Raw genomic sequence first — 10,355 nt, 5'->3', positions numbered from 1 at the left:
CAGAGATCCGCCCTGATTCCCGGTGGTGGCGGCCGTCTCCGCTGGAGTCCCCCCCGGCCAGCCTGGGCTCCGCTTCACGCCCGGGACCCCGGGGAGCCAAGTCCAAGGGCACCCGCCTGTCGCCAGATCCGGAGTTTGGATCCTGGCTGGTGCGGCGCCCAAGACTGTTACATAACAAGGCTGCTCCCCGCCCAAGGCAGAGCACCCAGGCCCCCGCCCCCCAGGGCCCCCGCCCCCCAGGGCCCCCCGCCCCCCAAGGCACAGCCCGCCCCCCAGGGCCCCCGTCCCCCAAGGCCTCCAGCCCCCCAGGGCCCCCGCCCCCAGGGCACCCGGTCCCCCAAGGACCCCAGCTCCCCCCCACCCCGCCCCTACCCCCAGGGCCCCGCCCCCACCCCCAGGGCCCCCCCGCCCCCCAAGGCACAGCCCGCCCCCCAGGGCCCCCGCCCCCCGCCCCCAAGGGCACAGCCTGCCCCCAAGACCCCCCACCCCCCAGGGCCCCCCTGCCAACCCCCTGCCCAGAGCCCGCGCGACCCCGTGAGCATCGCTGAGGGGCCCAGGGCGCTCGATGGGGGCCCGGCAGCTGGGCTGGCTCCGTGCATCCCGGGACCAGGCGACGGGCGAGGGGAGATGGAAGGTGGGAGACCGGTGAGGGAAGGTGGGAAGTGGGAGGTGGGAGGGGAGAGGTGGGCGAGGGGCGAAGGGAGAGGGAGTGGTTCCCGGCAGCGGTCTGGGCGCACAGGGGTGGCTGCGGACACCAGCTCCGAGGGGACAGTGACGGGCCGGCAGGCACGCCCACCTGACCCTCCCCTCCCCCTCTACCCCATCCTCTCCCCTCCCCACCCTACTTCCCCGCCTCCCCTCCCTCCCCGCCTGACCCTCCCCCCCCTCCTCCCCTCCCCACCCTACTTTCCCCGCCTCTCCTCCCCACCTGACCTTCCCCTCCCCTCCCCTCCTCTCCCCCCTCCCCTCCCCTCCCCTCCCTCCCCGGGCTGCGGGGACGCGGCGTCATAAGGCCCCGCCTGGAGCGCCAGGGGGCGCTGCTCCGCGTCCGCCGCCTCCACCGCGCCCGCCGCTCCGCCCGGCGCCCGGCCATGGCGACCTGCGTGCGGCTGCGGCGCTGCGGGGCCCCGCGCCTGCGGCCCGCGCTGCTCGGCCCCCGCGCCGTTGGCGGGGCGCCCCGGCCGGGCCCGCTCCGCACCTACGCGCCGGGCCCGGGCCTCCCGGCCGCGCTGCTGCGCACCGACTCCTTCGTGGACGGCCGCTGGGCGCCCGCCGCCGCCGCCTTCCCCGTGCGCGACCCGGCCAGCGGCGCCGAGCTGGGCCGCGTGGCCGACTGCGGGGCGCCCGAGGCCCGCGCCGCCGTGCGCGCCGCCCACGCCGCCTTCGGCCGCTGGAAGGGCGCGCTGGCCAAGGTGAGCCGGGCCGGGCCCCGCCCCGCGCCCCCGGCCCGCACCCCGCCCCGCACCCCCAGGCCCGCACCCCGCCCCGCGCCCCCGGCCCGCACCCCGCCCCGCACCCCCAGGCCCGCACCCCGCCCCGCGCCCCCGGCCCGCACCCCGCCCCGCGTCCCCGGCCCGCCCCCCGCCCCGCGCCCCCGGCCCGCACCCCGCCCCGCGCCCCCGGCCCGCACCCCGCCCCGCGCCCCGGGCCCGCACCCCGCCCCGCGCCCCGGGCCCGCACCCCGCCCCGCGCCCCCGGCCCGCCCCCCGGCCCGCGCCCCCGGGTCCGCACCCCGGCCCGCGCCCCCCGGAGCCGGGCCTCGGGCCGCGGTGCAGCGCCGCCGCCGCAGGGGTCCGGCCGGCCGGTGCCTCCCGCCCGGAGCCCGCCCCCGGCTGCGGAGCCCGCGGGAGGAGGCGGGCAGCGCCGGCCGGCCGTGCCCCGGGAGGGGTGCGCGGCGGGAAACTGGGGGGAAGGGGCCCCGACCACCCGCCAGGCTTTCCGCCAGAGCGGGAGCCCCGCCGAGCACGGACCCCCTACAGCCGCTGGGGAAGCGGGGTGGGCGGGGAGGGGAACCAGGGGAGGAAACTCAGAGACGCTTCCTCCTCCTCCTCCTCCTCCTCCTCCTCCTCCTCCTCCTCCTCCTCCTCCTCTTCCTCCCCCCTCCATCCTCCTCTCCTCCTGCTCCCCCTCCTGCTCTGAGTGGCACCTGCCTTCCGCACCGTCCCCGCACCTGCCCTGAGTGTTGGAAGGAGGACCTGCAGCCCGGCCCGCTGGCCAGTGCTCAGCGCGGACCCATGAACCTCCCGGTTGCAGGCGCGATCCCCAGGGTGGGGCATGCAGTGCAGGAGGCAGCGGTCCGCGATTCTCACGTCTCTATCGCGCTCTTCCTAACTGGAATCAGTAAAAAAAACCCAGACTTTTTACGCCAGGAAGCGGGTCCCACAAGGACAAGTGCTGAGTGACTCCGGAGCGGAGGCCCAGGAGGAGGCCCGGACACCGGGACGGCGGAGGGGGTGGGGTGGGGGGAGGGCACAGGACGCTGCAGCGGAGGCGGGTCCGTGCTCCTGCCCCTCCTCCTCCTCCGAGGGGCAGCTGCGTCCCCCGAGGGGCCTGGCTGAGGCCCTCGGAGCTGAAGATGGTCCCTTTCTCTGCGTTTCCTCTCCCAGGAGCGGAGCGTGTTGCTGCGGAAATGGTATGACCTGATGATGCGACACAAGGACGACCTGGCCAGGATCATCACCGCCGAGAGCGTGAGTCCGCGGGCGCCCCCGGCCGGCCGCCTGGGGCTGCACACGGGGGTCCCCGCTGACGGTCGGGCGCACAGACTGTTCCTGTGAAGCCGGCCCTCGTTTCGCCGAGACGGTCCGTGCGCGCGTGCGTGCCTGTGTTCTACCCTCGTCTGTTCCCTGGGGCCTCTGTGCATTTGAAGACGCGGCCCCGCCGCTGGCATCCCTCCCTCGGCCCCGCAGGGGAGGGGGGAGAAGTTAGCGGTGCGGCTGTCTCCTCCGGGCGGGACTGGCCCGAAGGCAGGGGCCGCCGGGTTCTGCTTATTCCTCCGCCGGTGGGTTGGGAGGGGGCCCTGCCCTCCGGGCACAGCCGCCTCTGGGCGGGCGGTGAGGGGCCCGCGCTGCCGGTGCAGGGGAAGCCGCTGGCCGAGGCGCGGGGCGAGGTGGTGTACGCGGCCCAGTTCCTGGAGTGGTTCTCCGAGGAAGCGCGCCGCGTCTACGGGGACGTCATCAGCGCCGCGGTCCCGGGGCGGCGGGCGCTGGTGCTCAAGCAGCCGGTGGGCGTGGCCGCCGTCATCACCCCGGTACGTGGGGGCCGGGAGCACGGGGCCGGCGTGGGGGGCCAGCGTGGGGGCCGGTCAGGAGCACGGGGGCCGGCGTGGGAGTCGGGAGCACCCGGGCGACGCCTCCTCCAACGGCCTCGCCCTCCGTCCCCAGTGGAACTTCCCGAGCGCCATGATCACGCGCAAGGTGGGGGCCGCCCTGGCCGCCGGCTGCACCGTCGTGGTCAAACCCGCCGAGGACACGCCCTTCTCGGCGCTGGCGCTGGCGGAGGTGAGCCCGCCTGCCCCCGGGGACGCTGCCCCGGGATGGAGACCATGGCTCTCGCTGGTTGGTGTTGCTCGCATATGTTCTGATCCCGTCCCCACCGGCAGCTGAGTTCCTCCCCGTTGCTTTTTAGAGGAAGACATTTTTATCTCCCTTTTCTGTTTTCCCCCCGCAGCTCGCCAGCCAGGCAGGCATCCCGCCCGGGGCCTACAACGTGGTGCCCTGCTCCCGGGCCAGAGCCCAGGAGGTGGGGGCAGCGCTGTGCACCGACCCGCTGGTGTCCAAGATCTCCTTCACCGGCTCCACCGCCACCGGGAAGGTGCGTCCTTCTCCCGTTTCCCCTTTCCAGCGTCTAAAACCGGCCCCGGCCCCGGGGGGAGATGGCCGGCAGAGGCTGACCCGGCCCCGCCCGGGGAGATGGCCGGCAGAGGCTGACCCGGCCCCGCCCGGGGAGATGGCCGGCAGAGGCTGACCCGGCCCCGGCCAGGGAGATGGCCCGCCTGGGGAGATGGCCGGCAGAGGCTGACCAGGCCTCGCCCGGCCCCGCCCGGGGAGATGGCCGCCGAGGCTGAGGGCTCAGCGCAGCCTGCTTGTCCCAGGACACACCCCGGGGCTCAGATCCTAATCTAGGATCAAAGGTCCCAGAAACACCTGGCTGTGGAAAAGCCTGTCTCAGGACTGAGGGAAAGTTGTATTTAGTATAAGGGTGCTTACAGATAGAAAGAAAACAACAAAACAACAAAAACACATAAAGATACTTACAGGAATTAATTGGACTTTTAAAAAATTTGATGTCAGAGAGGAAGGGAGAGAGAGAGAGAGAAAGAAACATCCATGAAGAGAGAGAGAGTCATTGATCGGCGGCTCTTGCACACCCCACACGGGGGATCCAGCCCGCAACCGGGGCCGGGGCCCTGACCGAGAATTGAACCCTGAGCTGCCCCGCCTCCGGGCACGCCCCCTTTCCTTATGGGAAGCATCACCACATTTGCCCCCCCCCCCCCCTCGGGCGCCTGGCGTCCTCCCTGTCACTGGGAACGGGCTGGCCAGTCCGGGGTTGAGGCCTTGCGTACACACGGCCCCGCCCCTGTGCCAGGCGCTGCTGCACCACGCGGCCGACTCTGTGAAGAGGGTGTCCATGGAGCTGGGCGGCCTCGCCCCGTTCATCGTGTTTGACAGCGCCAACGTGGACCAGGCCGTGGCGGGCGCCATGGCGTCCAAGTTCCGGAACTCCGGACAGGTGCGTCCCCACGTCTCCGGGGAGGAACTCCGGGCTCCTTCCATGGCCTGCGCCTTCTCCTTCCCCCTCTTCAGCACGTCCCTGTCTCCACCAGGGACGGCAGGACAGGCCTGGGGGCTCTGAGAGGAAGACGGGGGCCCTGGCTTCCAGGAAGGCCTGTTGCTCCAGCCCCTCTCTCCTCTCGGACGTGCGCGCCCCCGTTTGCTCTTCTCTCTCCAGACCTGTGTGTGCTCCAACCGGTTCCTGGTGCAGAGCGGGATCCACGACTCCTTCGTGAGCAAGCTGGCTGCGGCCATGAGGGCCAGCCTGCGCGTGGGCAACGGGTTCGAGGAGGGGACGACCCAGGGCCCGCTGATCAACGAGAAGGCGGTGGAGAAGGTAGCTCGCTGGGCGGCTGCAGGTTCCGGGGTTGGTGCCTAGGGTTCCCTGGCAAAGGGCACCTGGGTTAGGTGCCCAGCGAGGCTGTTGTGGAAACGATGGAGCCGTCGGAACAAGCGGAATCGCTGCCAGCGGGCGTACGTGGTGGGGCGTCAGCTGTCTCGGCCTTCCCGGCTCCCAGCCTCCGCGTCCCCAGCATCCCCTTAGCCTGGGTCCTCCGATGGCGGGGGCTCACCCAGCCGCCTCGGAACTCGAGACACAGAGTTCTTTAATTTTCCCAGCACACGGAGGGGGGGGAAGACGGCTTTTTTTTTAGTATTTTTTTATTGATGTCAGAGAGGAAGGGAGAGGGAGAGGGAGAAAGAACCATCAATGATGAGAGAGAATCAGGGATTGCTGCCTCCCGTACGCCTCGCATTGGGGATCCAGCCTGCAAACGTGGCCGGTGCCCCGATCAGGGTTTGCACCTGGACATCCTGCTGGGTGGGCCGATGCTCCGCGCTGAGCAGGTGGTGAGCTGTTTGGAGATGTCACTGCTTCAGCCAGACTGCACTGCAGGTGCTCTTCCAGGAGGCTCCTGACACAGGGCAGCCTGGAGACCAGACCTCAGAGGCTGTGTCCAAGTGCAGAGATGGTAGGGGAGAGGCAGGGGCAGGGGAGAGGCAGGGGAGGAGAAGGGGAGGAGGCAGGGCTGAGGCAGAGACCAGGCTGTGTGGATTCCATCCAGCCAGTCTGAGAACACCAGCCCATCCCACCTGGCCTCAGAGCCCCATCCCTCGCAGAGGGTCTGGTTGGAGGGAAGACTCCTCGCCCAGGTGGGAGGAGTCCTCTCCAGGAGGGAGGTCTCCCAGCTCCCGCTCCGCCCCTCCTCCCCAGGTGGAGGCGCACGTGAGCGACGCGCTGGCCAAGGGGGCCACGCTGGTGACGGGCGGGAAGCGGCACCCGCTTGGGAACAACTTCTTCGAGCCCACGCTGCTCAGCAACGTCACGCGGGACATGCTCTGCTCGCGGGAGGAGACCTTCGGGCCCCTGGCCCCCGTGATCAAGTACGACCGCTCGCCGAGGTCGCGGGAGGTGGGAGGCCGGCGGGGGGGGGGGGGGGGGGGGGGGGGGGCACCGGGAGGGGCCGTCGGACATGGTGCTCGGGCCTCAGTGCCCTCAGGGCGCTCTGCTCTGCGAGGAGCCAGCTGGTGATGCGACCCCCAGCCGGGCCTGGCACCGGCCGTCCTCTCCGCCCGTCTGGGTGGCCACAGCCCTGTCCCTCCCCGTCGCGGGGAGATGAAGGGGGAGCGCACTTGGAGGAGGCCGGGTGTCCGCGCGGCTCCCTCTGGTGGCTCCCTCTGCTGACGGACGCCCTGCTCGCCCGGCAGGTTCCACACGGAGGAGGAGGCGCTGGCGATCGCGAACGCGGCGGACGTGGGGCTAGCAGGTGGGTGTGCGGCCTGCCGGGGGCCTTGGCCCAGGAGCCGGCTGGGCCGGAGGGCGGGGGCAGCGGGCAGGTGTGCGCTCACGCCTTCAGGCCTTCTGCCTCCTGGAGCCGGCAGGAGCCCTGGGGAGGGGGGAGGGAGGCAGGGGGAGGGGGACGGTGGAGGCTGAACGGTGGTTCCAGGTGGGGACTCAGCCTGAGCCCTCCCTCCGGGTGCCAGACCGTTTCCAAGTGAAAGGGCAGAGGTCACGCCCGTCTGTCCGGTGTGTGGACTCCGGCCTTTGGGGGAAGGAGCCACACTATGGCGGCGACTGAGAGGACGCGCATTAAGGATGGGAACAGGCACAGGGGAGGGTCGTAGCCAGGAGGGAGCCTGGGGAGGTTGCCTTGATCCTTTAAAGAATTTTAAAAGGATCATTTTTATTGATTTCAGAGAGGAAGGGGAGAGGGGAGAGAGGGAGAAAGAGAGAAACATTCATAATGAGAATCATGGACCAGCTGCCTCCTGCACGCCCCACCTGGGGATTGAGCCTGCAACCCGGGCCTGTGCCCTGAGCGGGAACGGAACCCTGACCTCCTGGTTCCTCATTCGATGCTCTACCCCTGAGCCCGCCGGCCGGGCAGGCCCTGGTCCTTAGGAAGGATGCCCGGGTGCGAGAGGGACATCGGCCAGGCCCAGTGGGGTCTCGCTGGGAGCCGGGCGCGGCCAGGCCGGAGGGCGGAGGCCGAGGCGGTGCCCTCAGCGCGGACAGGACGCCGCGTCACGTCCGGCACCCGTCCCTCCCGCACAGGCTACTTCTACTCCCAGGACCCCGCCCAGATCTGGCGGGTGGCGGAGCGGCTGGAGGTGGGCATGGTGGGCGTCAACGAGGGGCTGCTGTCGGCCGTGGAGTGCCCGTTTGGCGGCGTGAAGCAGTCGGGCCTCGGGCGCGAGGGCTCCAAGTACGGCATCGACGAGTACCTGGAGGTCAAGTACGTGTGCCTGGGCGGCGTGTAGACCGTGCCCTTCAGGACATGGAGGAGCTCGCCGCGCCGGCACACGCTGCCCTGGCTTCACATGCACCTCCGGTGCCGAGCTGCAGCAGCCTCTGTCCCTCACCCGAGGTGTTTCCCATCGAGTTTAGAGACGTGGAGGGGGGGGACACTGATGTGAGAGAGCCGGTGATTGCCTCCCACACAAGCCCTGCCCTGGGCGGGCATCAGCCTGAACCCAGGTGCAGGCCCTGGAGCTGGAATCAAACCCTGACCCTTGGTCTGCTGGCGGGCACCTGAGCCAAACCCCGCCCACCGGGCCAAACCCCGCCCACTGCGCCTAACCAGCTTTTAAAACTTGACAAAGGTTTTAAAGCCCATCCAGACTTTATCTTAACCAGGTGGGAGTCCTTCCCCCCCCCCCCCCTTACTGAACTAGGTTCATCTGGTGCCCGTGCCTGTAGCTGCAGACTCCCCAGCCCCAGCAGACTCCCCGAGACCCACCACAGCCCTAACTGCCTCTAGCAGAGGGCAGCAGGCACAAGCTGGCCCAGAGACCCCTCCCAGGGCTGGTGACCTCGGGAGGCTGAGCTTAGACTAGAGGAAACACCCCCCACCCCCCACCCTCACCTGGAGGGCTCAGCTGCTGTGCACTCTGTTGTGAGTAGCTGTTTACAGATTTGTGCCGTGTTCTCTGCTTCCCTGCCCTCCCTTCCTTGGTGGGAGACCCCGTGAAGGGCGGGGGCACAGCGCGGAGCGGCCGTGTCCCTGTGAACTCACTGTCTGTGGTTTGGCCGTCAGAGTAGCCGGCCGAGGCCCGTGGCCCTCCCTGAGGGTGGGGCCCAGGTTACTGCGGGTGCCACCGCCCGGGGCAGCCCTTTACTCGACGTCTGTGCGGGGACTCGCTGTGTTGTGGGTGAAACCTGGGGGTTCGTGGGGAGTGTGCGGACGTCTGTTCTCCCACTGTCTCCTGTCTGCACAGGGTCACTAATAAATGAATTAACGAACTTCCTGTGTCTGCCTTCAAGTTGGCGGTGAGGGTTTTTCTGGCCGGTGCATCGCCTGAGCATGGTTTGGGCACAACTGGCCCAGCTCAGAAGGAGGGAGGGGACCAGAAGGTGGAGTGCCGGCCTGAGGACACCGGAGCTGGAGGCTCTGCCTGAGGTTTTAGGGCACATGTGTCAAACACAAGGCCCGCGGGCCAAATCCGTCCAGCCAGGCCTTGCAATGTGGCCCTCACCGCGCTGTCATCACTGCACTCCACTGCGTTTCCATCACAATGAGTTTATGACTGTTCAGTAAACTATTCAGCCCGCGATTTAGGCTGGATTTTAGATTTTGGCCCCTTCTCTGATTGAGTTCGACACCCCTAGTTTAGGGAAACAACACGTGACACCCCCTCTTCTGCACTGGAGCTGAGAACGGGACACAGGGTTCACACAGCGGGAACACGATGCTGGCGTCATCGCTGAGAGACACTGGGCTAGGGGCTGGTGAGAAAGGCGAAGGGATTGCGCGGATAGCCGTATGGGGACGGGGAGGGGAGGGCGGCAGGAGTCTGGGCTGGCGGCCCGCGCTCCGGGCAGCGTGCAGATGTATACGGAGCTGTACACGGGAAACGTGTACGGTTTAACCAATGTTGTGCCACTACGTTCAATTACAAAACCCATAAATAACTTCAGTTTTAAAGTTCTTGTCAGACACCCACAGAGAACGCTACCTAGTCCAGGTGTTGGCACACGGCTCGCTGCCTGGGTTTAGTTATTTTATTCTAATTAAACAGAAAATTCCCCATCCGAATCAAAGTGGAAGGAGGGGGAGGAGGTGGGGGGAGAGGCAGGTGCTGTTGCTTTTTTTTTGGTTTCTTAGTATTTTCCCATTTATTTATACATCTTTTGTTAATCCGCACCCGAGGATATTTTCCCGTTGACTTTAGAGAGAGGGGAAGACAGAGAGGAATATGGATGTGAGAGAAACACGCCCTCACCAGGGCCTGGGCAGGGGAGGAGCCTGAAAACCAGTGCGTGCCCTTGATGGAGCCCGGGTCCCTTCAGTCCACAGGTGGACACGCTCTCCCCAGCCGCACCGGCGAGGGCAGCTGCTATTGGTTTGGAAAGCGGAGTCTGCGGCTCCTGGCATGCACGCCGCCCCCTCCCGCACCCACAGCCCGTCCTGCAGGCTGTTCACGCGGCACCGGACCCCACAGGCCCACCGGGATTCAGAGATGCTCGTGCACAACTTACAAAGTGCCTCCGATGACCCTCATGTCTAAGACGTAAATCTAGAAATAGCCCACCCGAGAACTTCCCGTTTCTACTTTAAAAGGGAGCAAACGGGAGAGGAACCAAGATGGAGGCAAAGGTTAGCACCTGAACTTGCTGTCTCGCACAACCACATGCAAACTACAACTAAAAGAAAGAACGGATATCATCCAGAACCAGGAGGGGTAAAATGTCTCCTGGTACAGCTTTTCACCCTCTTGTTTCTATGTGGTTACTGAACAACAAGGCCAGAAACTTGGGGTTCTGAGGGCGGGAGGAGCTGAGGTCTGGAAGGTCCAGGTGCACCCCATCCTGTCAAAATGGCGCCTCACCCACTGAAACAAGATTCCGAGCTGCAACCCCAAGGAGGAGGAGGTGAAGGACATAAGGCCGCTGTGCTGGGAAAACGTGAGATTCCGAGTGAAAAACTCCAGGGACTGCAAACAGGCTCTCGTTCTGCACTGAGCGCCCCCGTCGCTCCCTCACTGTCTGTGCCCAGGTGCTGGCACAGCGGCCCCCCGCCCGCCGTGTTCCTCCCACAGGTGAAGTCACGGATGCAGCCAGAAACAGGAGTTAAAATTCAA

At 67.6% G+C, this 10,355-nt stretch overlaps 1 protein-coding gene across 1 annotated transcript; it reads left to right on the top strand.

The window, feature by feature from the left end:
• The first annotated feature begins 1,057 nt into the window (after window positions 1–1,057).
• On the top strand, window positions 1,058–7,602 carry ALDH5A1 (aldehyde dehydrogenase 5 family member A1). Its single transcript, XM_036452507.2, has 10 exons — window positions 1,058–1,412; window positions 2,607–2,690; window positions 3,080–3,250; window positions 3,384–3,500; window positions 3,670–3,813; window positions 4,591–4,734; window positions 4,954–5,112; window positions 5,989–6,158; window positions 6,483–6,541; window positions 7,330–7,602. The coding sequence occupies exons 1-10, from the start codon at window positions 1,092–1,094 to the stop codon at window positions 7,533–7,535; spliced, it is 1,575 nt and encodes a 524-aa protein (XP_036308400.1). The 5' UTR covers window positions 1,058–1,091; the 3' UTR covers window positions 7,536–7,602.
• Window positions 7,603–10,355: the final 2,753 nt, after the last annotated feature.

The sequence above is a fragment of the Pipistrellus kuhlii genome, unplaced genomic scaffold (genome assembly GCF_014108245.1).
Source record: "Pipistrellus kuhlii isolate mPipKuh1 unplaced genomic scaffold, mPipKuh1.p scaffold_m20_p_24, whole genome shotgun sequence".
Taxonomy (NCBI): Eukaryota; Metazoa; Chordata; class Mammalia; order Chiroptera; family Vespertilionidae; genus Pipistrellus; species Pipistrellus kuhlii.
Note: the sequence above shows the minus strand (reverse complement) of the source record. Positions and strands in the feature narration are given on the sequence as shown.

Excerpts from the sequence above, each read along its gene's own strand:
- ALDH5A1 (XM_036452507.2), top strand. The coding sequence starts at position 1,092 with ATGGCGACCTGCGTGCGGCTGCGGCGCTGCGGGGCCCCGCGCCTGCGG. Across the intron at positions 1,413-2,606 it reads GGAAGGGCGCGCTGGCCAAG|GAGCGGAGCGTGTTGCTGCG; the intron begins GTGAGCCGGGCC and ends TTCCTCTCCCAG. Across the intron at positions 6,542-7,329 it reads GGCGGACGTGGGGCTAGCAG|GCTACTTCTACTCCCAGGAC; the intron begins GTGGGTGTGCGG and ends CCTCCCGCACAG.